The following is a 27059-nucleotide window of genomic DNA, read 5'->3' as shown; positions in this document are numbered from 1 at the left end:
GATTTTTCTCTTTCTTTCACATTTCATATCCAATTCATCTGTGAGATCTTTATACTTTATCTTCAAAATTTATCTGGAATCCTCCTACTTCTCCTCACTTCCACAACTACCACCCTGTTCCAAGCCACCATTACCACCATTATCACAGCAGCAGATTTCTACTTAGTCTCCAGACTTAGCATCTTGCTCCCTGTCTTCTGTAGAGTTCATCCTCTATACAGAAGCCTGAGTAATCTTTGTAAACCATAGATCAGATTTGTATTAAGCAGAAATATCCACAATGGCTTTCCATTATATTTGCAATAAATTCCATGGCCTAAAGATTCAACAGTCTGGCCCCTGCTTATCTTTCCAACCTCATTCTCTACTACTCTCCTCTTTATTCACTTGGTTCCAGCCATAACGGCCTTCTTGGTATTCCTCAAACATGCCATCTTGCCCCAGTCGCAGCCCTTATATCTTTTTTCCCTTCTACCTGGAATACTTCTACCCCAGATCTTCATATTATTGACCACTCTCATCATTTGTTGTCTGTGTTCCAATGTCATCTCTTTAGAAAAGCCCCTCACTGTGTTTTTTGATAAGTCAGTTCCTAATTTTAATAGAATACAATTTATCAATTCTGGTTTTGGGGTTTTTTTGTTTTGGTTAGTGCCCATTCTACCACAATTATATTCTATCACTTTACCCTACCTGATTTTCACTGTAGCTCTTATCAGTATCTGAAATTATATCATTTATTTGTCTATTACCTGCCTTCTACATGAGACCATAAATTCCATGAGAAGGGAGTTTTGTCTGCCTTATTTTTCCATAAATCCTCAAGTCCCAGTGCAATTCTGGCATACTGAAGGTGTTCAAAAGAATTTTGTTGAAGGAATCAAATCAACAAATTTTATATTTTTATGAAACTTCATTATCATAAAGTATATGGTGGCTTATTCAGTTACTAAATCCAATACGCATTTAATACCTAAAAATTATTACTGAAATTTAAAATGTACGGTACTGATATAGAGAGAGACAAATTGATCTAAAGACCTTAACAGAGAGCTCTCTGAGACAAACCCATGCATATGTGGAGCGTGTATATATGCTAGAGGTAGGAAGACTATGCAATTAATAATATTGATACTAGGAAAATTGGTCACCCATGTTGGAAAAATAGGTCCCACTCTCATACCACACACAAAGAATATTTTTTATGAAATTAAAAACATAAATGCAAAAAGCAAAACTTGAAAACTTTTTAAAGAAAATTTAAGAGAATATCTTTATAAATTTGGGGTAGGAAATGATTCCTTTAAAACCCACGCACCTATGGTCAAATAATCTATGACAAAGGAGGCAAGGATATACAATGGAGAAAAGACAGTCTCTTCAATAAGTGGTGCTGGGAAAACTGGACAGCTACATGGAAAAGAATGAAATTAGAACACTCCCTAACACCATACACAAAAATAAACTCAAAATGGATTAGAGACCTAAATGTAAGACCAGACACTGTAAAACTCTTAGAGGAAAACACAGGAAGAACACTCTTTGACATAAATCACAGCAACATCTTTTTTGATCCACCTCCTAGGGTAATGGAAATAAAAACAAAAATAAACAAATGGGACCTAATTAAACTTAAAAGCTTTTGCACAGCAAAGGAAACCATAAACAAGACCAAAAGACAACCCTCAGAATGGGAGAAAATATTTGCAAACGAATCAACGGACAAAGGATTAATCTCCAAAATATATAAACAGCTCACACAGCTCAATATTAAAAAAACAAACAACCCAATCCAAAAATGGGCAGAAGACCTAAATAGACATTTCTCCAAAGAAGACATACAGATGGCCAAGAAGCACATGAAAAGCTGCTCCACATCACTAATTATTAGAGAAATGCAAATCAAAACTACAGTGAGGTATCACCTCACATCAGTTAGAATGGGCTTCATCAGAAAATCTACAAACAACAAATGCCGGAGAGGGTGTGGAGAAAAGGGAACCCTCTTGCACTGTTGGTGGGAATGTAAATTGATACAGCCACTATGGAGAACAGTATGCAGGTTCCTTAAAAAACTAAAAATAGAATTACCATATGATCCAGCAATCCCACTACTGGGCATATACCCAGAGAAAACCACAATTCAAAAAGACACATGCACCCCAATGTTCACTGAAGCACTATTTACAATAGCCAGGTCATGGAAGCAACCTAAATGCCCATCAACAGATGAATGGATAAAGAAGATGTGGTACATATATACAATGGAATATTACTCAGCCATGAAAAGGAACAAAATTGGGTCATTTGTTGAGATGTGGATGGATCTAGAGACTGTCATACAGAGTGAAGTAAGTCAGAAAGAGAAAAACAAATATCTTATATTAACACATATATGTGGAACCTAGAAAAATGGTACAGATGAACTGGTTTGCAGGGCAGAAATTGAGACACAGATGTAGAGGACAAACGTATGGACACCAAGGGGGGAAAGCCGTAGGGGGGTGGGGATGGTGGTGTGATGAATTGGGCGATTGGGATTGACATGTATACACTGATGTGTATAAAATTGATGACTAATAAGAACCTGCTGTATAAAAAAATAAAATTAAATTCAAAAATTAAAAAAAAGACACAAAAAAGCACTAACCAAAAAAGAAAGGAAAAAAAATTAAGAATTAATCTAACCAAAAGATATAAAGAAATCAAAAAAAAACAAGAGAAAATATTTGCAACACATATAATTAACAAAGAGTTGGTATCCAGAATATGTTAAAAAAAAAAAAACTCCTATAAATCAATTAGAAAAAGACCAAAAATGCAAAATAAAAATGGGAGGATGCATTGAAAAGAATGCCTGAGAATAAACTTAACCAAGGAGGTGAAAGACCAGTACACTGACAACTGTAAAACACTGAGGAAAGAAATTGAAGAAGACACACACAAATGGAGAGCTATACCATGCTATGGATTGGAGGGATAGTATTAAAATGTCCATACTACCCAAAGCAATCTACAGACAATGTAATCCCTCTCAAAATTCCAATGGAATTTGTGTGGAACCACACAAGACCCCACGTAGCCAAAGCCATCTTGAGAAAGAAGAACAAAGCTGGAGGCATCACACTCCCTGATCTCAAATTATATTACAAAGCTACAGTAATCAAAACACTGTGGTATTGGCATATAAAGGGACACATAGATCAATGGCACAGAATAGAGAGCCCAGAAATAAACCTACACATATATGGTCAATTAATTTATGACAAAGAAGCCAAGAATATACAATGGGGAAAAGGCCAGTCTCTTTAATAAATGGTGTTGGGAAAACTAGATAGCCACATGCAAAAGGATGAAACTGGACCACTTACTTTCTGACAAAAAAATTAACTCAAAATGGATTAAAGACTCAAATTTAAGACCTGAAACTATAAAACTCCTAGAAGAAAACTGGAAGTGACCTTCTTTTTTTTCTTTTATTTATTTATTTATTTAATTTATTTATTTTTGGCTGTGTTGGGCCTTCATTGCTGCACGCAGGCTTTCTCTAGTTGTGGCAAGTGGGGGCTGCTCTTCGCTGTGGTGCGTGGGCTTCTCATTGCAGTGCACGGGTTTTTCATTGCAGTGGCTTCTCTTGTTGCAGAGCACAGGCTCTAGATGCGCGGGTTTCAGCAGTTGCAGCACGCAGGCTCAGTAGTTGTGGCTCGCGGGCTCGAGAGCATAGGCTCATTAGTTGTGGTGCACGGGCTTAGTTGTCCTCGGCATGTGGGATCCTCCCGGACCAGGGCTTGAACCCTTGTCGCCTGCATTGGCAGGTGGATTCTTAGCCACTGCATCACCAGGGAAGTCCCTAGAAGTGAGCTTCCTGACGTCAGTCTTGGCAATGATTTTTTAGATTTGACACCAAAAGTAAAGGCAATAAAAGCAAAAATAAACAAGTGAAACTACATCAAACTAAAAAGCTTCTGCACAGCAAAGGAAACCATCAACACAATGAATGGAATAAAATGCTTGCAAATCATATATCTGATAAGGGGTTAATATCCAAAATATATAAAGAACTCATATAGCTCAATAGCCAAAAGGTACACGAAAAGATGCTCAACATCACTAATCATCAGGTAAATGCAAATCAAAACCACAATGAGGTATCACCTCACACCTGTTAGAATTGCTATTATCAAAAAGACAAGAAAAAACAAGTATTGATGAGGATGTGGAGAAAAGGGAACCCTTGTGCACTGTTGGTGGGAATGTAAATTGGTGCAGCCATTATGGAAAACAGTATGTAGGTTCCTCAAAAAGTAAACCTATGTAGAACTACCATATGATCCAGCAATTCCACTTCTGGGTATTTATCCAAAGAAAATGAAAACCCTAATTTGAAAAGATATACGCATTCCATATTCACTGCAGCATTATTTACAACAGCCAAGATATGGAAACAACTTAAGTGTCCATCAATGGAAGAATGAAATCTTTTCATTTGTGACAACATGGATGTCCCTTCAGAGCATTATGCTAAGTGAGATTAAGTCAGAGAAAGACAAATACCATATGATCTCCTTTATATGTGGCAGCTAAACAAATAACCAAGAACAACAACAAAAACTGAACTCACAGATACAGATAACAAATTGGTGGTTTGCCAGAGAGGGGGATGGGGTTGTGGTTGTGCAAAATGGGTCAAAAGGTACAAACTTCCAGTTATAAAATAAATAAGTCATGTGGATGTAATGTACAGCATGGCGACTAGAGTTAATAATACTGTATTGCATATTTGAAATTTGCTGAGAGTAAATCTTTTTTAAAATTGAAGTACAGTTGATTTACAATGTTTCAGGTGTACAGCAAAGTGATTCAATTATATATCTATATATATATAGATATCTACCTATCTATCTATATTCTTTTTCAGATTCTTCTCCATTATAGGTTATCACAAGAGTAAATCTTAAAGTTGTCATCATAAGAAAAAAAATTCTGTAACAATGTATGGTGATGGATGTTAAGTGGATTTATTGTGGTTATCACTTCAAAATATATACAAATATGGAATTATGTTGCACACTTGAAACTAATACAATGTTGCATGTCAATTATACCTCAATTAAAAAACTTTTTAATTTAAAAAAAAAGAAAAATGGTGGGAAAACGTGAACAGTTAGTTCATGGAAGAAGAAATGCAAATGGCCAATAAATGTAGAAAAAGATTTTCAGCCTCTTTAGCAGTCAGGAAAAAACAAATCAAGATCACAATGAAATAAATATTTTACACTCAGTAAAACTGAAAAAAATTAGTAAGTCTGATAATGCCAAATACTGGTAAGGATGGGATCAGTGAGCCATCTTAAGCATTACTGGCAGAATATAAACTGATATAAGCACTTTGGAAAACCATTTAGATCTTATAAAAGTGAATTTCAGCATATCCTATGGGTCCAAAACTTCCACTCTTAGCTTTATACCTAGAAATACTCTTATATGCGTGTACCAAGAGACAAAAATAAGAATGTTCATAGCAACGCTGTTCATAATAGCAAAAATCAAAACAACTTAAATATTCATCAATTGAAAACAATATGGATTAATATATTGTGGTATAGGCATATAATGGAATAGTATATAGCACTAAAAACAGATGGTCTTTATCTATACCCAGTAACATGGCTGAATCTTGGAAATCCAATGTTAACTACAAAAAACAAGTCTGAGAAGATGACATATAGCATGATACCATTCTTATAAAATTAAAAACCTAGCAAACCTTAGTGATACATATGTAACCTAAAAATAACCCAAAAAATCTGTTTTTGAAAAAGCAAAGAATAATAAACAAAAAAATACAAATTAGTCATCACCCCTGGGCAGGTAGGCACAGGGAGAGGAAAGAGAAGAAGCACATAGATAGACATGAGGCATTTGTAGGATTCAAGTTCTTTAGTTGAGTGGTAGGTTCAATATGTACTCACTGTATGATTATGCTTTATAATTTACATATGCTTCATATATTCTTTTGTAGTATTAGTACATTTAGGGCTAATTTAAATACATTATAAGAACAGCTAATAGAATTAAAGTATGCTTTAGTATTCCATCAGAAAGACATACATATCTAAGTCTTGAATAACTTCACTATATAAAAAAGGAAAAGTGTAAACTTAGTTCTATTCACCCCTTTCTAACTCCTTATTGATTGAGGTATTACTGTTTATTATTTTGATAACCTTGAAATGAGAGGGTTTGTAGATATAGCAATACACAGAGTATATTTCCTTAAAAAAAACAGAAAGCATTTTTTAATTTGTTTTCTCTCACCCCATTCACAAACTTTAACTATACAGAAAATCTGCATAATATAAAAATCATTTTGATGTCCTATATCATTTGCACAATAGTAGACTATTCACATATAAACTCAAGAAGGGCAGTGACTTTAATTTCACTTGTATCCTTTGGCATAAAACTGACAATAAGTACTTACTAAATGCTTGGATCGATATTTGACCAATGAATCACTGCAGGATTCCAAAATAGTTTCTGGTAATTCAATCAACTGTCTCACCTTCTAAAGGTATTAGCATTATAGTGCCCTCTCCTGGTTCTACTTTGTAGTCAAAGTAAAGCAAAGCAACCTACTTTGCTATTCATATTACTTTTAAATATGGTAAAAACTAATCACACTGGAATAATTAATAGTAATATAATTAACATACTGTAACTTCTAAGAGAATATGATTCTATAACTACCATTCTTTCTGAATTCAACTCATCAATACAAAATCTGAAGAATATTACAAGCCTCAAAGTCTGGTGTTTGCTTTTAATCTAAGTGAAAACTAAGAAGTAAAGCAATTGTTTAAAGTCATACAAATCTCTATGAAAATCCTAAATATCCCCTTACAGATGGTATACCTTTTCTCAAATACATAAGTAATTTGAATATGATCTTCATAGTTTTTTCATTCAATTGTACAGATCCTAATGAAGTACTATGTGAAATTACTTTTCACTCAAAAAGATATATGGTCTGCAGTAAATAATTACACAGCCTCGGTCTTTTAACAGTTGGCAGAATACAATATAATCTCATCTCTACTATATGTTGTATATTTTAATTTACATATGCTTGAAATATATAACCACAATAAATTTCTAAAAATGCAATTCTATTTGTAAAGTTCAGCAGTGCCAATCAGTTCACCTGAGCCAACATCTAAATATATGAGGTAATTAAAGTAACAGAAAAATGCACTGAAAATATCTACCAGGTATCATCACAAGTAAGGCTGAACAAGAAAGCATAAAGATGTTTTGGGATTTGTATACTTTTTCTACTTTTAAATTTTACTATTCTAATAATGCTAGATGTATAATAAACAATATATTTAAAATACTATGGATTGTTGCAATTAGAATAAAAAAGGAATTTTAGCATATTACTTTAAATTACCTCTCTTCTCAGAAAACAAAATCACAAACATACTATAACCATTATTAGAGACAAACAGCAACTGATCTAGACCAAAGTATTTTACAAGTAGAAGAAACTTGGCCATTATCTTGCTCAGTACCCTTCTTTAGCCAATAAAAAAAATGAGCCCCAAAGTGGTGAACTGACTTACAACAGTCAATTATTTAGGAATAAATACTAAAACATCCTAAATTGATATAATTTCCACATTGGTCTTGAATAAAGTTAAAATCTTTGTCTGATTTATGATGCAGTAATATCTTAATTATTTGGTTAGACTTGAATTCAGTAAAATGATAGTTTCATTCTGATTTCTGAAAACCAGAAGATGACATATTGAACTAGCAACCAATTCTAACTCCTTAGATATTTAAGTTCTTAGCTTCAGGCTCTTCACCTACAAAGTTAATGCTTTATTAAATGATCTCTGAAGTTTCATTCACCTCAGTAATTCTATGACTTTTAATATGTCACAAAGCTTTGAAATTATGTATTCATGGGTCTAACTCCCCTACTAGTATATAATGATCTTAAGGGCATGGCACATGTTTTATTCATCGTGTATCCCCTGAAGCTAGCACAGCATCTGGTCAAAAAAAATTTTTTGGACATAAATTTAAAGGGTATATCTTCTAAATCCCTAGATAAAACAGGTCACTTATGAAATCGCCAAAGTATACATAAAAACTTTTCATAACCAAATTATCTATTATGTAAAAATTCTGACAAAATAAGACAGTATTTCTCACTTTCATATGACAGTGAATTTGTTGTACTATATCCAGCCTCAAAGTACTCTGACCTATGCTTTGTGATGATTGTAGAAAGGATACTATAAAGAAGTATTAATTCATAACTTAGGAATTTTGAATTTATAAATTATGAATTAGATAACTGGCTAAATAAATAATCCATCTTCAGATAATCAAGATGTAAATATACAAACACTATCAATCTCAGAGGGACACTGACAACAGAGGCGTACTGAATGATCATTTATATTCTTTACTTTATATTTCAATGCCTGGAAAGAAAAGCAGAAGACTTAATAACCAAAATGGAAATACCATATGCCTTTTCTAAGTACACATCAAAATATTATCATGTCTCCAAACATGCCATTCAAACTTTAGCTACTTACTTGATGGCCCAAGGACATCTTTGCTATCACCAAGAAGCTTTTAATGCAGGGTAATTGAGCAGCAAACAAATACAATCCAAACCAGGAAGAAGCAAAATGTATCAGGATTGAAGCAGCAGTGAAACAAAAGGACAAGGAAAACAGCATTAGTTTATAAGTAGAAAGCACATGCATATCAATTCTAATAATCATAATTCGCAAGGGATTTTCTTTTCCACACATAAAAAGACCTTGGATTAGGCACTGTTTGCTTTAATTTTGGAAAATGAAGGTGGAAAGAGAAAAATGAAATCACCCAAGTATTTTGTTTTGAAAATTACTCAAGTGAAAAATTACTTTCAACTATAATTCGAGATATGGGTTAGGAGTGACAAAAAATTATTTAGAAATGTAAAGGACAGCCAAAAAGTTATTCATTCTTTAAATTCAAGTGGCTTAAAAATATATAACACCCATGCACTATTAAATATTAGTCCTGCATGCCATGAAAGCACTTAACACTACATAGAAATTCAGGCTGCTTCTTCTACATAAAGAAAGGAGTTTACTGAGTGCTTATATTATGCCAAGCATGTGCAAAGAGCTTTTACAGAGACATCAACAAAGTGGAACAAATTTTTTTCTCAAATGGCAAAAAAACAAAGAGGAGTATTGATTAGAAGAACAATAAATTTTATTAAGTTAGACAAAACTTTCTTAGGACCCACTAATATCAAGCATATAATCTAGAGCTACTAGTCTCTAGGAAGTCAGAAGATCCAATTCTTAAATGATTAACTTGCAATCAACTAAAAGAAACAGGAAAAAGACTGCTGACCTTTGTGTAGTAACTATTTTAATAAACAGCATTACACTAAATGTCACCTATAGACAAGTGCTTTGGTCTCCCTTGGCAGGAACAGAGTCCTTAGTTCTCTCCTTCATTTCAAATACCAAACATGGAAACGTATCAGAAGTGAAGAAAGAAACAAACAAAAAGTTCCCACCACTAATGACATTGTTGTTTGGTCTTATTTAAAGGGAATGGGGAATCTTAACTGGTTTTGACCAAAAAAAAAAAAAAAAAAAAAAAGTAGCAGTTGTTTGCTTTGGGGCTTCTGTTGTCTCCTAGGGAAAAAAAAATATCTTGGCCCTGTTACTTCCCTAAAGTGATGGTTATTTCACAACGCTTAAAATTATGTTCTAATGCCTTTAAAGGCATTTGCTCTATTCATTTTTTCTAGTTGTCCATTTTAATTCATTCTTCTATAAACTGATTTCAGTTTCACAGGTAAAATAAAAAAAAAATACAGCTTTAGTGACAACGAAATAATTGTGCTCAAATCCATTACAGCTAGCAAGCATGTGGGAAGAGATTAAAGTATTTGTGGCAGGCAGCTTCTAAAATGGCCCCAGTGATCCCCACTTTTTGGTGTATAATCCCCTCTCTTTGAGCATATACTGGACTTGCTGAATCACTTCTAATGAACAGAAAATGGCAGAGGTGAAAGGATGTCATTTCCAAAATTAGACTGTAATAAGACTATGACTTCAATCTTGTTTGCGGTCTCTTGCTCTCTCCTAGATAGATCATCCTGGGGAAAGCCAGCTGCTGCATCATGAGGCAACCCTGTAAAAAGGCCCATGAGGCAAAGGAACTGAGGTCTGTCCACAAACCCTAAGTGACCTTGGAAATGACTCTCCCGCCTCCCCTGACCCCCTCAGCGGCAGCTCCCACTCTCCAGTAGCTTGATTGCAACCATATGAAAGATTTTGAGCTAGAGACACCTAGCAAAGCTGCTCTTAAATTCCTGACTCACTGAAATTGTAAGATAATAAATGCTTGTTTTCTACCATTTAATTTTGGGATGATTTGTTATATACCAATAAATAACTAATACAATATTGGAAAACTGAAGGAAGTTCGGAACCTGACAGAGACAACTATTGCAAACTTTACAAATCCTTCATAGACATCTTTTAGAAAAATCTTCCTGTACTGATATGAATAATTACCAGTTTCCCTAGATTTACCTGTAACTTCCTAAAGGAAAGCAATGATCCTAACCATATTTACATAGTTAAGAGTATTTAATTTCACAAAGGCCACTCACATTTGAAGCTTTTGAGCTGGTCTTCTACTTAGGATAAAAGATCAAGTTCGCTTTCATTGTACAGTTCTGTATGATATAATTCTCAGATTTTGTTGATTAAAGGCACTATGTCATCTTCTGTGCAGCTGTACTCCTTATATATTTACTCCCAGAAAATAATCCCTAGCATATACAACAGCTTCTGAACATTTATTTCAAATTATGCTTTCAACATTATATCCTCAGGCATATTGGTGTCATATAAACCTGAATGTATTGTATTAATCCAATATTTTTCTCAGACTGAGGCACTGGAGAATAATCAAAGTAAACACTGTCTATTCTTATCATTGATCCATCATCCATCCATCCATCCAAATATTCACTGAGTACCTACTATATAGACAGGTACCATTACCTGAGAAATATAGCAGTGAACACAACAGACACTGAGAAATATAGCAGTGAACACAACAGACAAAAATCCTGTCCTTGTGGTCGTTATGTTCTAGTAGGGAAGAAAAACAATAACATAATAAACAAGTAAAATTTTGATGTATATTATATAGTATAAATACTAAGGAAAAATAAGTAGAAAATGAAGACATAAAATGTTAGGGAAGATGGAGTTAAAGTTTTAGATAGGGTGGCCTAAGAAGGCTTCACTACCAAGCTGACTGAACAAAATGAGGAAACTTACCATAAAGCCTTAAAGGGGAAGAGTACTCCAGGGAGAGGGGAGGATCAAGTACAGAGTAGAGTACTTGGAGAGCAAGACTGGAGTGTTTGGAGAATAGTGAAAAGGCCAGAGGGCTGGAAACAAGGCAAGTAGGAGAGTAGCAGATGAAATCAAAGAAGCAAACAGCTGTAGGACTTTATAGGAACTAGCCAAGGCTTCTGTTTTATTCTGGATGAAATAGGGGGCCACTGGATAGTTCTGAGAAAAGGACTAACATACATGATTATGTTTTAACAGGACTGCTCTGGCTGCTATGTTGAGAATAGACCAGAGGGACAACGGTATTATCAGTTCAGAGGTTACTGCAATAATCTAGGGGAGAGATGAAGGAAACTTGGACCAAGATGGGGGCAGTGAGAGTGATGAGAAGTAGTTAAGTTCTAAATATGTTTTGAAGGTAAGGTCAACAGGATTTCCAAACAGGCCAAGCATGAGGTAAAAGAAAAAAAGGAATCAAAATGATGTCAAGTGTTGGAGTCTGAGCACCTGGAAGGATGAACTGCCAAAATCTGAGATGAAAAGACAGTGAGACAAGCTAGTTTACAGGGAGAAATATAGGTACAATCATCCCTTGGTATCCGGAGAGAACTGGTTCCAAGACACCTCCCACACCCACCCCACCACAATACCAAAATCTGCGGATGCTCAAGTCCCTTATATAAAATGGTGTAGTATCTGTATATAACCCATGTATATCCTCCTATATATACTTTATATCATCTCTAGATTACTTATAATAGCTAATTCAAAGTAAATGCTATGTAAATAGTTGTAAATACAATGAAAATGCTATATAAATAGCTTATAGCATGTGGCAAATCCAAGTTTTGCTTTTTGGAACTTTCTGGAATTTTTTTCCCCCAAATATTTTCCATCTGCAGTTGGCTAAATCTGTGGATGCAGAACCCTCGGATATGGAGGGCCAACTGTAGCTCAGTTTGGAATAGGTTAAGTTTGAAATGCCTGTCAGACATCTAAGTAAAAATGTCAAGTAGGCAGCTAGACACACAGACCTGTACAGGGAAAGGTTTAGGTTGGTAAGAAAATAGTATAAATTACGGTATGTGTGATAGTTAGGGTATATGATCTGAATGGCTTCATCACAGGAGATAGAAAAATGCCACAGAATAAAAGAACAGCCTCCAGATAACATATATTATAATGGAACAACAGAACTAAGAATTAAGCTGAAACACTACAAATAGAAGCAGAAACACAATGAAAAATAAGCTTCACTTCAGAAACCTTTCCCAGAAGGATGTGGATAAAAAGGCATTAAGTTGAGATGCAAGTGAAATCATCCTCCCAGAATTATTTGCAAGTGATGCTAACTGGGAAACAAGATATAAGTAATTGAAGATTCCATATCAATTTTACCAAGTAACTGGCATGATTGAGGTCTTCTACACACTGCTGAACTGCACACTACACTTCTTATTCTTACTGCTTTTAGGAGTGGGCCTAATTTGTGCAGTTCCATGTTGTATGACCCATGAAGAAAGACGATGTGGAAGTACTGATGTGGAAATGCTCTATACAAGTACCTTTTAAGATATTTTAAAAAATAAAAAGCTAGCCACTCTTCTTGGCTTTTGTTAGAGAACCAAAATACTACTAGAATCTCAAAGAATCCAGGAACTTTCTCCTCAGCTTGTTCAGAAAAAGAGCATTTAAGATATGACAGAAACATTTTCTCTCTCTGAGCAACTTATCATGTTTACAATTATCCCTTGAACAATGTCCATACAGTCATCTCAAATTTTTTATCATATAAATAAATTTTCTACTTTGGCAGAAAGCATGAGCTGAAAAATAACAAAATAGTAACATGCTTAGAATTTTTCTACTTAGTATTCAATAGCATACTACCAGTACTCTAAATAAAAGCATGAAATATAGCCATTATCTAAATCTTTACTGATTTTAGTCTACAAATATCAGGAAAAGAGCATAATACAAAAAATGTGATTTTACTTTAATGTACTTCTAAATATTTGCCATGCCATCTATAATTAGCATAAAACTTGTGATCTTTAAGAAATGTAAAGGAAGAGGTAGAAGTTCATAATCACACCCTTCAACCTGAGAAACCCCTCAGTCCTGAGCAATCCAGGACAGATGGCCACCCTATATATATAATACAGAAACAAAACCATGAGGTCTATAGCTTGATTTCATTGCCTTTAGCACAGCACCTCCCTGTTTTATTGATTTGACTTACCTGTTGAGCTTAAGAGAAAGTACAAATAGCTTATCAAGCACTGATGTGAGTAGAGCTTAAAAATAAAACTTCAAGCAGATGGCACCTCTTCCCCCAATACAGTTGATCAAGTTGTACTCAGAGAAGCAATCCTACTTCAGTGGGCTCTCGGAAGCCACAATGCTGAAGAAGAATTATATAAAACATCTAAAGAGCGCTTGGACTTCCCTGGTGGTGAAGTGGTGAAGAATCCACCTGCCAATGCAGGGGACACGGGTTCGAGCCCTGGTCCAGGAAGATCCCACATGCTGCGGAGCAACTAAGCCCGTGCGCCACGATTACTGAAGCCCACGCACCTAGAGCCCGTGCTCCGCAACAAGAGAAGCCACCGCAGTGAGAAGCCCGCACACCAACACGAAGAGTAGCCCCCGCTCGCTGCAACTAGAGGAAGCCAGCACACAGCAGCACAGACCCAGTGCAGCCAAAAATTAAAAAAAAAAAATAAGTAGAATAAATTTTTTAAAAAACAGAAAATTAAAAAAAAAAAAAGAATGTTCTCCTTAGTGCTATCTTTGGCTCTTCGAGTAAGAAACGTCAATGAGGGATATACAACACAGCTGAGATCTGTTTGCTCTTTAAACAGGAGTCATCACTCCACACTTAAATGAATTTTTTCATATTCCTGCAATCGTTTGCAAAACACACATGTGCACATTTTATCCCTGAGTTTTACAGGAGAGATTTTAAGGGAATATTTTTCTGGGACTAGAGTTTATCGCTGTTACAGAATATGATCTGATCTGATCTTCCAAGCAGTTACATTTTTGATACAGCAATTCCACCACTACAAATGTATACTAAAAGATGTGTTCAAGGATATTTATAACATCATTTATAGTAATCTACTTAAAACAGGGAATTAAATAAATAATAATACATTCACATAATAAAATACTATGTAGTCATCATAGTTTGGTCCTTTTTTTCAGGGACTGAAAAACATTCATTATATATTGGCTTTTAAAAGTAGGTTATACTGAATCACTTTGCTATACAGCAGAAATTAACACAACATTGTAAATCAACTATACTTCAGTAAAATAAAATTTTTTTTTAATTAGGTTATAAAGAAGTTTCTATGATATGACTCCACTTTTATGAAATTTCATATGTAAGATATACACATATGAATACACATATGCCACCAAAATAAAAACAGTGGTTACCTCTAGAAGGTAGAATTTTATTTATTATATTTTCCTTTATTGTTTAAATATGCCACATTGGTATGCATTATTTTTATAGTCAAAAAAGATTAAATCTATTTACATATTGGAAAAATGAAAACGCAATTTTCAAAGTGGTCTTTTCAATCTATATTAGCTATGTTTTATAATGGCATAATCATCTATGATTAAACATAGTGGAAAATATATTTTAAGAATCTAACTTGAAATCCTGAAAAAAAATACAAAAATGTTAACATTTTGAACATAATACCATACCATATATTACTCTCTGTCTCTTGAACTTCAGCAACTTCTGTAAATGGCAAGATCTAAAAAAAGACAAATTTTCTCAGGAGTGATTTAATTTCGTATACCTGAATCTGAATCTAGAGAGCACGCACAGTTTATCAAATGAATTAAGTGGTGCATTAATCTTTTAAAAAGTAGCAAAAAAAAAAAAAGTGCAATAGTATGTTTACCAGTATGTGTACACTGGAAACTAAATCCTTAAAAAAAAATCCCGAGGCTTCAGGAAATTACAATCAATCTGCCAACCTGTGAAGTCTTCTCAGACATGTTCTGGGGCTTTTTCACAGTTCTTATCCTCCTTGCATATATTTAATTATATCAGCCCTTCCACCACGCAAGCCCTCTCCTCCTTTCCATGCAAGCCCTCTCCTCCTTTAGTTTCTAAAATACTCCACTGCTCTGGCTTCCTGTCTCCTAAATTTCCTACCTCTACTTGGTCCTCCAATTCAATAAGTGAGTGACCTTAACCAATGCTCAATCCTCAACTATTTGTTGTTTTCTCTCTACCTGCTCTCTTCCTGCAGATTCCATTCTTAATCAAGGCTCATTTACTACCTTTACTCAGACAACTTCCAAGTTTCTTCTTCAGACCTAGCCTATCTCCAAAACTTCATCGCAACATATTCCTACCTGTATGTTCGGACATTATTGCAAATTAACTTCTGGTTCTAAAATTCTGTTAACAGGCCCTGAACCAAGATGGCGGAGTAGAAGGACGTGCTCTCACTCCCTCTTGTGAGAACACCAGAATCACAACTAGCTGCTGGACAATCATCGACAGGAAGACACTGGAACTCACCAAAAAAGATACCCCACATCCAAAGACAAAGGAGAAGCCACAATGAGATGGTAGGAGGGGTGCAATCACAGTAAAATCAAATCCCATAACTGCTGGGTGGGTGACTCACAGACTGGAGAACACTTATACCACAGAAGTCCACCCACTGGAGTGAAGGTTCTGAGCCGGAAGTCAGGCTTCCCAAACTGGGGGTCCGGCAGTGAGAGGAGGAATTCCTAGAGAATCAGACTTTGAAGTCTAGTGGGATTTGATTGCAGGACTTTGACAGGACTGGGGGAAACAGACTCCACTCTGGAGGGCACACACAAAGTAGTGTGCGCATTGGGACCCACGGGAAGGAGCAGTGACCCCAGGGGAGACTCAACCAGACCTACCAGCTAGTGTTGGAGGGTCTTCTGCAGAGGCGGGGGGGGGGGGGTGGCTGTGGCTCACTGTGGGGACAAGGACACTGGCAGCAGAAGTTCTGGGAAGTACTCCTTAGCGTGAGCCCTCCCAGAGTCTGCCATTAGCCCCACCAAAGAGCCCAGGTAGGCTCCAGGGTTGGGTTGCCTCAGGACAAACAACCAAAAGGGAGGGAACCCAGCCCCACCCATCAGCAGTCAAGCAGATTAAAGTTTTACTGAGCTCTGCCCACCAGAGCAACAGTCAACTCTACCCACCACCAGTCCCTCCCATCAGGAAACATGCACAAGCCTCTTAGATAGCCTCATCCACCAGAGGGCAGACAGCAGAAGCAAGAAGAACTACAATCCTGCAGCCTGTGGAACAAAAACCACATTCACAGAAAGACAGACAAGATGAAAAGGCAGAGGGCTATGTACCAGATGAAGGAACAACATAAAATCCCAGGAAAACAACTAAATGAAGTGCAGATAGGCAACCTTCCAGAAAAAGAATTCAGAATAATGATAGTGAAGATGATCCAGGACCTCGGAAAAAGAATGGAGGCAAAGATCGAGAAGATGCAAGAAATGTTTAACAAAGACCTAGAAGAATTAAAGAACAAACAAACAGAGATGAACAATACAATAACTGAAATGAAAAATACACTAGAAGGAATCAATAGCAGAATAACTGAGGCAGAAGAACGGATAAGTGACCTGGAAGACAGAATTGTGGAATTCACTGCTGTGCAACAGAATAAAGAAAAAATAATGAAAAGAAATGAAGACAGCCTAAGAGACCTCTGGGACAACATTAAACGCAACAACATTCGCATTATAGGGGTCCCAGAAGGAGAAGAGAGAGAGGAAGGACCAGAGAAAATATTTGAAGAGGTTACAGTTGAAAACTTCCCTAACATGGGAAAGGAAATAGCCACCCAAGTCCAGGAAGCGCAGCGAGTCCATACAGGATAAATGCAAGGAGAAACACGCCGAGACACATAGTAATCAAATTGGCAAAAATTAAAGACAAAGAAAAATTATTGAAAGCAGCAAGGGAAAAACAACAAAAAACAAACAAGGGAACTCCCATAAGGTTAACAGCTGACTTCTCAGCAGAAACTCTACAAGCCAGAAGGGAGTGGCATGATATACTTAAAGTGATGAAAGGGAAGAACCTACAGCCAAGATTACTCTACCCAGCAAGGATCTCATTCAGATTCGATGGAGAAATCAAAAGCTTTATGGACAAGCAAAAGCTAAGAGAATTCAGCACCACCAAACCAGCTCTACAACAAATGCTAAAGGAACTTCTCTAAGTGGGAAACACAAGAGAAGAAAAGGACCTACAAAAACAAACCCAAAACAATTAAGAAAATGGTCATAGGAACATACATATTGATAATTACCTTAAACGTGAATGTATTAAATGCTTCAACCAAAAGACACAGGCTTGCTGAATGGATACAAAAACAAACCCATATATATGCTGTCTACAAGAGACCCACTTCAGACCTAGGGACACATACAGACTGAAAGTAAGATACTCCATGCAAATGGAAATCAAAAGAAAGCTGGAGTAGCAATACTCATATCAGATAAAATAGACTTTAAAATAAAGAATGTTACAAGAGACAAGGAAGGACACTACACAATGAACAAGGGATCAATCCAAGAAGAAGATGTAACAATTATAAATATATATGCACCCAAATAGGAGCACCCCAATACATAAGGCAACTGCTAACAGCTATAAAAGAGGAAATCGACAGTAACACAGTAAGAGTGGGGGACTTTAACACCTCACTTACAGCAATGGACAGATCATCCAAAATGAAAATAAATAAGGAAACACATGCTTTAACTGACACAATAGACCAGATAGATTTAATTGATATTTATAGGACATTCCATCCAAAAATAGCAGATTACACTTTCTTCTCAAGTGCACACAGAACATTCTCCAGGATAGATCACATCGTGGGTCACAAATCAAGCCTCAGTAAATTTAAGAAAATTGAAATCATATCAAGCATGTTTTCGGACCACAATGCTATGAGATTAGAAATGAATTACAGGGGAAAAAACGTGAAAAGCACATGGAGGCTAAACAATACACTACTAAATAACCAAGAGATCACTGAAGAAATCAAAAAGGAAATCAAAAAATACCTAGAGACAAATGGCAATGAAAACACGACAATCCAAAACCTATGGGATGCAGCAAAAGCAGTTCTAAGAGGGAAGTTTATAGCTATACAAATCTACCTCAAGAAACAAGAAAAATCTCAAATAAACAATCTAACCTTACACCTAAAGGAACTAGAGAAAGAAGAACATACAAAACCCAAAGTTAGCAGAAGGAAAGAAATCATAAATATCAGAGCAGAAATAAATGAAATAGAAACAAAGAAAACAATAGCAAAGATCAACAAAACTAAAAGCTGGTTCTTTGAGAAGATAAACAAAATTGATATACCATTAGCCAGACTTGTCAAGAAAAAGAGGGAGAGGACTCAAATCAATAAAATTAGAAATGAAAAAGGAGAAAGATCAGGAACAAGACAAGGATGTCCACTCTCACCACTATTATTCAACATAGCTTTGGAAGTCTTAGCCATGGCAATCAGAGAAGAAAAAGAAATAAAAGGAACCCAAATTGGAAAAGAAGAAGTAAAACTGTCATTGTGTGCAGATGACATGATACTATACATAGAGAATCCTAAAGATGCCACCAGAAAACTACTAGAGCTAATCAGTGAATTTGGTAAAGTTGCAGGATACAAAATTAATGCACAGAAATCTCTTGCATTCCTATACACTAATGATGAAAAATCTGAAACAGAAATTAAGGAAACACTCCCATTTACCTTTGCCACAAAAAGAATAAAATACCTAGGAATAAACCTACCTAGGGGGACAAAAGACCTGTATGCAGAAAACTATAAGACACTGATGAAAGAAATTAAAGATGATACCAACAGATGGAGAGATATACCATGTTCTTGGATTGGAAGAATCAACATTGTGAAAATGAGTATACTACCCAAAGCAATCTACAGATTCAATGCAATCCCTATCAAATTACCAATGGCACTTTTTACGGAACTAGAACAAAAAGTCTTAAAATTTGTATGGAGACACAAAAGACCCCGAATAGCCAAAGCGGTCTTGAGGGAAAAAAACGGAGCTGGAGGAATCAGACTCCCTGACTTCAGACTATACTACAAAGCTACAGTCATCAAGACAATATGGTACTGGCACAAAAACAGAAACGTAGATCAATGGAACAAGATAGAAAGCCCAGAGATAAACCCACACACCTATGGTCAACTAATCTATGACAAAGGAGGCAAGGATATACAATGGAGGAAAGACAGTCTCTTCAATAAGTGGTGCTGGGAAAACTGGACAGCTACATGTAAAAGAATGAAATCAGAACACTCCCTAACACCATACACAAAAATAAACTCAAAATGGATTAGAGACATAAATGTAAGACCAGACACTATCAAACTCTTAGAGGAAAACATAGGAAGAACACTCTTTGACATAAGTCACAGCAACATCTTTTTTGATCCACCTCCTAGAGTACTGGAAATAAAAACAAAAATACACAAATGTGACCTAATGAAACTTAAAAGCTTTTGCACAGCAAAGGAAACCATAAACAAGACGAAATGACAACCCTCAGAATGGGAGAAAATATTTGCAAACGAATCAACGGACAAAGGATTAATCTCCAAAATATACAAACAGCTCATGCAGCTCAATATTAAAAAAATAAACAACCCAATCCAAAAATGGGCAGAAGACCTAAATAGACACTTCTCCAAAGAAGACATACAGATGGCCAAGAAGCACATGAAAAGCTGCTCAACATCACTAATTATTAGAGAAATGCAAATCAAAACTACAATGAGGTATCACCTCACACCAGTTAGAATGGGCATCATCAGAAAATCTACAAACAACAAATGCTGGAGAGGGTGTGGAGAAAAGGGAACCCTCTTGCACTGTTGGTGGGAATGTAAATTGATACAGCCACTATGGAGAACAGTATGGAGGTTCCTTAAAAAACTAAAAATAGAATTACCATATGATCCTGCAATCCCACTACTGGGCATATACCCAGAGAAAACCATAATTCAAAAAGACACATGCACCCCAATGTTCATCGTAGCACTATTTACAATAGCCAGGTCATGGAAGCAACCTAAATGCTCATCGACAGACAAATGGATAAAGAAGATGTGGTACATTTATACAATGGAATATTACTCAAGCATAAAAAGGAACGAAATTGGGTCATTTGTAGAGATGTGGATGGACCTAGAGACTGTCATACAGAGTGAAGTAAGTCAGAAAGAGAAAAACAAATATATTAACGCATATATGTGGAATCTAGAAAAATGGTACAGATGAACCGGTTTGCAGGGCAGAAGTTGAGACACAGATGTATAGAACAAACGTATGGACACCAAGGGGGGAAAGCTGTGGGGGGGTGGGGATGGTGGTGTGATGAATTGGGCGATTGGGATTGACATCTATACACTGTTGTGTATAAAATTGATGACTAATAAGAACCTACTGTATAAAAAAATAAATAAAATAAAATTTAAAAAGTAAAAAAGAAAAAAAATTCTGTTAACAAAGAAAAGGCTTTAAGCTTGTTTTAGAAGCATCTTTATGTCAAAAATCATACTCAGTAGCTTCCCTCAGAAACCAACTTCCATGCCAACTTGCTCAGTTCTTTCAATGGTACCATCTTTCTTTCAATCACTGAGACCTAAACCCTTGAGTCACTGAGACTCTGTTTTCCTCCCAACATCTGATTAAGTCATTAAATTCTAATTAATTTTACCTAGACAATATCTATCTCACATCTAGTCCTTTCTTTCAATTCCCATTAATACTAACCAGGCCAGACCCACATCACCACATTTCTCAACTTTTGCATCTTCCTTCTAATAGATGTCCCTGCACTCAGTCTTACCTTACTCATTTGCCTACTACACTAAATACTGAAGTTCAAACACACAATAAAGACATGGTCCCTATTGCTAAGAATATCACCATATACTGAAGACTGTATATACTGTAGTACAGTAATTCATTTGACTTTAAGGTAAGTTATCTCCACCCAATCTACCCAATATTACTCATTATTCAAGCCAGACCTATCATTAGCAAGTCATTTAGCTGTTCTGAAGTTTATTTTCTCCTCTGTGAATACACAATTATTAAACCTTACAACTTTCTGAAGTTGTTGTGAGGCTTAATAATAGTTTACATGAGTGTACTTTATAAATTTTTGCTAAAGCATTATACAGACATAAGGCAGAATTACTGAGTGGTACAATAAATGACAAAGACTAAGAAAGGACCAAGAAGGGAATGAATAATTTACCAAGTTAATTCCCTAACCTATCGCTTGGGCCATGTTGCTTCTCCACTTAAAAATATTTGATAGCACCCATTCTTTAGGAAAAAAAGCCCCAACCCTGATATTTAAATCGTCTACAATTTGACCCAATTATTCATTCCACAGAAATGTTTTGATCTCCTATGAGATAGCCTTGCAACTCCAAAATTTCACTCATCTAAATTATCTGTCTAGTAAAACTGATTGCTCAGAGCAATCTGCAATATTCTCCCTACATTGTTTTTGCTTCCCTGTTCAATAGCTCAAAAGTTCCCTGCCTTGAAGGCTCAACTTAAATTGCCAATTCTGCTACCAAAGTTCAAGCTGAAGTTTATCTTTCCCCAACACTGACTTTCTAATACCAGTTCTTTAACAATGCATAGTTATCTCATAGTATTTCCTCTACTGCTACCATAAATAGGTAAAAATTAATTTGTTATTTAACTTTTTTCCTAATATTACAATGGTCTAGTTACAGTGTTGTCAAATAGAACTATTGGACAATTCAAGTCTAGCACAACCTTACCTCTCCCCAACTCAACCCACTGACCACTCTCTAGCATTTGTCATTGTCACCACTCCTTTTCTCAAAACTCTCCCTCCTTCCTTAATTTCCAAGCTATTTTCTCTCCTTTCTCTTCTTTCCTCTTTCTGCCTGGCCACCTTCCCCTTCTTCTCCCTTAAGATAGTTATTTCCCAAGGTTGCAGCCTAGAATCTCTTTTGTCCCCATGCAACATGCTTTCCATGAATGATTCCACTGACTTGATTTTTATGCATTCTATTCACTGACAACTCCCCAAGTTAGTTTCCCACCTTAACCTCTCCTGAACTCCAGCCCCTTAGGGCCATCCCAATCACTCTCCTGGTACACTCATTCTTATTATCCCAGAAAAAATAGCACATCCTTGGTAAGGGTATTCCTGACTTCCTACACCAGGCATAACAAAGGGATACTCACTCCATCTGTTTTGTCACTGTATCCTTCTATCAGGCAGAAGTGCAGCGGGCAGCCATAGAGCTCCATGTGCTCCTAAGGACCTGCACTTCCATCTTCCTGAGTCAGGAGGTAGAAAGACCCCTCACTCACCTTTCCCCTAAACCTCAACACTTACAGCCCAACCACCAGTCTGCATAAAAGATTTGTGAGCTTCACACTTGGGTCTTACCTCTGCCTAGAAAGCTACTTTTAGGACTCTGTTTAAAAGTCACTTCATCAGAAGACTTCCATGATATTCCTAGAAAATAGCAACACCTATCTCCAATTCTGGTACTCTTTATCTTCCTTACCCTGCTTTATTTTTCATCACAACAATCATCACACAGCACAGTATATATTTATGTATATTCCTTGTCCTTCTCCAATGGAATGTTAACTCCCCTAGAGTAGGAACTTTGTCTATTCTGTTCACTGTCGAATCCTTTAAGATTAGAACAGAGCCTGGCACATGGTAGACACTCAACAAACACTGAATGAATGGAAAAAAGGCTCAGTCAGTATTATAACCCTAATACCTAGCAAAGAATTTATTATACATATGTAGTTCGTTGAGTTCCTCTGTTTATTAAAGGAATTAGTTTCAATTCTCCTAAGACAAAAAACAAGTCTTGCTCATCTTTGTATTTTCCAAAATTTAACATTCTACATGCTTAAAATAGATATGCAAAGAAATAATATGGGCTAGAAACATGAAATCTGAGTTCTAAACCTAAGTCGATCAGTATTTCCTAGGTATACTTGAATAAATATTTTGAATTTAGCTTTCTTATTTGCTCATGATGTCTGTTACAGTACTAAAATTCTGTTATACTAACAATTCAACATAGAAAATTACCTCAGTCCTAAGAGCATCCTTAGCTGTAATTTAAAGTATATTTGTATTTTCTTCCACTATTAGTCTTTGGCCATCATATGCCCAAAGTCCATTGCTAGAAATTCTCCCATGCTTTTTCTTAAATAATTCTGTCCTTCATAAGTGACACTGTTACAGATTCACCACCGGTTTTTGGTAATGGAGCATAAATTATATTTCTTCTGGTACTAGCGGTCTCTTGCCAGGTTTAAACCAACCTCCTTCATCAAGAGCTTCACATACAAAGGAAGTTCAAAATCAATCAATGTGATGTCAGTTGTAACTAATGTGAGACTGCTGGTGAAGTCTGTATTTATAAAATAAGAAAAAAGTTAACTGTCCACTAAAAGAATTAAACCGATGACCTTGGCATTTGACCTCATTAACATGTTCCTCTATATCTGACCTAACCCTCCACAGTTACCTGAAAAGGTTATGAAATAACAGCTCAAAAGAAACCATGTTATCACATCACTATCATGCCAGGCTAGGTATGACAGCTGGTTATATGAGGCAGCTCACATACATAAATATTTCAGTGTATGAAGCTTAATCTTATGACCTGTTTACATAATTTCGAGTTTCAGTTTGAAATAAGAGCTTACATTACCTGCAATTTCGTTTTGACCAATTCTTTACACAGATACATGAGCCTACATTCTATAATGAATCATGACCAGGAATTGAATTAAGACGTAAGAACTGTACAACAAATACCTTCTTTCCTTCTGAAGTTCTATTCTAACAAATCATTCATTAGCAAATTATGTTGATCAAGCCACAGGCAAGACTGCTAATGATAATATGGAAATGTCACCCTCCGTGACTCATAATATCTACCACATATAAAAACGCAGTCAGCAACTCCTCTCCATGTGTCAGCTACTATGTGGTGCCAAAATGCCAAAAAATTCACCCTGGAGAGAAAAGTCAAAATTAGTTACAGGAGAACAAAACTTTGGGTTAAATAAAATACATCATGGATTGCACATTTTTCAAAGTATACATTATTTTAGGTAATGTATGGAAAAACTTTAAAGGGATGCTTAAAAGGCTAGGTGTAATACAGATCAGTTTACAACATTAAAAACATTAGCCTTACATTCAATGACATGAATAACAGAGTATCTGTATTTGAATCCTAACATGGTCCACTGATGAGCTTATGTGACTTAGAAAAATTACTAACCCCTTTAGAGCCTCAATTTCTTCATCTCTAAAAACAGAGTAATATCTACTTCACAGTACTATGGAGGGAATTAAATGAGAAAGTGTGTGAGACATCAAGCCCCGGTGAGGGCACATAGTAAGACTGCAAAAAATAATGTTTTTTCTCTACACAAATACAGTAACCCAAATAGGGAAAGTGACGATTTTAGAAATCTAGGGAGAAAAGGAAAATCCAGAAGGGACATATTGTCTGTTTTGCTACTATGACCCGACACGTTTTAACTGTCTTTTACCTAGTTTACAAAACTGTATGCTAACTTGTTCCATGGGCTAACCATCTCTATTTCTATGGTTCTCAACTTTAGTTGGGCATTGAAATCACCTAGGAGACTTTAAAAAGTACTAATGTCTGTGTCTCACCCTCTAAGATTCTAATTCAACTGAACAGCCTGAGCACTAGGATTTTTCAGAACACCCCAGATAACTCTAATGTTCAGTTGGTTGCCCCTCCCTCCAATATCCATAACTCTGTCAAGATAATTTTCCTAAGCCACACTCTGAACAGGTTGTTTCCCTACTCAAAAAGAAAAAAGAAAAAAAAAATTCAATGGTTTGACATTACATTAAAAACAAAAATCCCGAACTGTAAAAGTAGTATTCAAGGTTCTGTATAATCTGATTCTAACATCATAGGTGAGATGCAATACAGGAAAAAGATTAAAGCTTACCCTCTGGAGACAAAATGTATCCCAGTTCTGCCACTTACTAGTTGTGTGACCCTGAGCGACTTTCTTAACTCTCTGTGTCCTCATCTATTTACTACTGAGACAGTAAATTATATTATCTCATAGGGTTATGTGAAGATTACATGAGTTTATCTACAAAGTACTTAGAACAGCTCTGGCACATTATAGAAATTTAACAAATGTTAGCTGTTATTCATTTCCTCTAGCTTTATTTTCTACTAATTCCCCTAAAGCAGCAAGCGATGTTGCCTCTGAGACCTAAAATATGCTCCAAACATGGTGTAGTCATAAACCTGGCGAGGTACTATGTGTATAGATATGTTCAACGATGGTAGGCTGTTTTTCTAGACTCAATATATGTTCGGCTAAAATTAAATTTCACGTGTGTGTGTGTGTGTATACATGTACATACACACATACAAATATAAATTCATATACATATACGTAAATTCATTCCCTCTCTCAAGCTCTTTCTTGCTCCATTGCTGTTGTTTTCACCATATTAAACTTAAGGTGACTTCTGAAGTAGTCACAAGTTAATGAAAACCTACTAAGGTGAGGTCTGGATAAATATCCCTTCATTGCTCTATTCTCACTAGACAGTTGGACAGGTAGAGATTTTCTTGAACTTTTAATCAAATTTTATCTTTATGTATCTCCGACATGCTGAAATTCTAACCCTTCATATGTCTTTCTGAGGTTTTGTGGGACTCTCATTTTATTTTTCTAAAAAGCAGGAAGAAATTTAAGATTCTTAATGCACATAATTTTAATTAAGAGTTAAAGGTAGAGCTGTGGATGTCTTGGCTTTTACTGTATTCTGCTTATAAGAAGCATCTGCATGTCTTAAAACTTAGAAGAAACAGCAAATGATAATGCTTATGAAAAACCTTCAAACCATACTTTTAAAATCTGAATGACTGCAATGTTATGGATATTGAAAGAAATAATAAATCTTTAAAGCCATGTTTCCACCTTAAGTCTAATTTAGCAAAACAAATAACTTTCTATTGGGTAAATGACATAATCTATTTACTTGGGAGTTAGCTACCTTAACAGATTTCTGATTTTTAAACTGTGGCATGTCACAGCTGACAAAGATCTTAATATAAATGAACTGTCCAACAGGGCTGCTGTTCTTTTGATGTTTTTGGTCCCCTTTCAGCCACCACCTCAGCCAACCTTCACACAGGGAACACAAAGCCAAAAAGAAAGTAACCAACTTTTTTTGCAAATGGGAACTGAGTTACTTACCAGTGAAGTAACTAACACCCTCCCTGAACCCATCACTAGAGATGGATGGATGGGGAGCAAGCTTCAAGCAGACAGAGAGTACAGTACCACAGATGGAGGAAAGGCCAGGGGGCCAGAGTAGGAGGAAGACCTGGGAGCCATCTTTCTGGGCCTTTTTCTCTCTATAACACCGGACAGATCACTGCCCACTCTGTCCTTACTACCACGGCAGAACACGATTTAATACCAATCAGAGGCATTAAACAAAGTTTTAAACACTTTTGTTTT

The 27059-nt window shown here is 35.9% G+C and overlaps 1 protein-coding gene across 5 annotated transcripts in view; it reads right to left on the bottom strand.

Moving 5' to 3' along the window:
- The window catches only part of OSBPL8 (oxysterol binding protein like 8), a 207723-nt gene that overhangs the window by 98170 nt on the left and 82494 nt on the right, over positions 1–27059 (bottom strand). Inside the window, exon 3 of one of the 5 annotated variants that reach the window (XM_007194985.2) lies at positions 8616–8652. The exons of 3 other annotated variants lie outside the window; for them this stretch is intronic. In XM_007194985.2, coding sequence (XP_007195047.1) covers positions 8616–8652 — 37 coding nt within the window. Of the gene's footprint in view, positions 1–8615; positions 8653–15131; positions 15185–27059 lie in introns of all 5 variants that reach the window. One more of the 5 variants, XM_007194987.3, reaches the window with a different exon arrangement.

The sequence above is a fragment of the Balaenoptera acutorostrata genome, chromosome 11 (assembly GCF_949987535.1).
Source record: "Balaenoptera acutorostrata chromosome 11, mBalAcu1.1, whole genome shotgun sequence".
Lineage (NCBI taxonomy): Eukaryota > Metazoa > Chordata > Mammalia > Artiodactyla > Balaenopteridae > Balaenoptera > Balaenoptera acutorostrata.
Note: the sequence above shows the minus strand (reverse complement) of the source record. Positions and strands in the feature narration are given on the sequence as shown.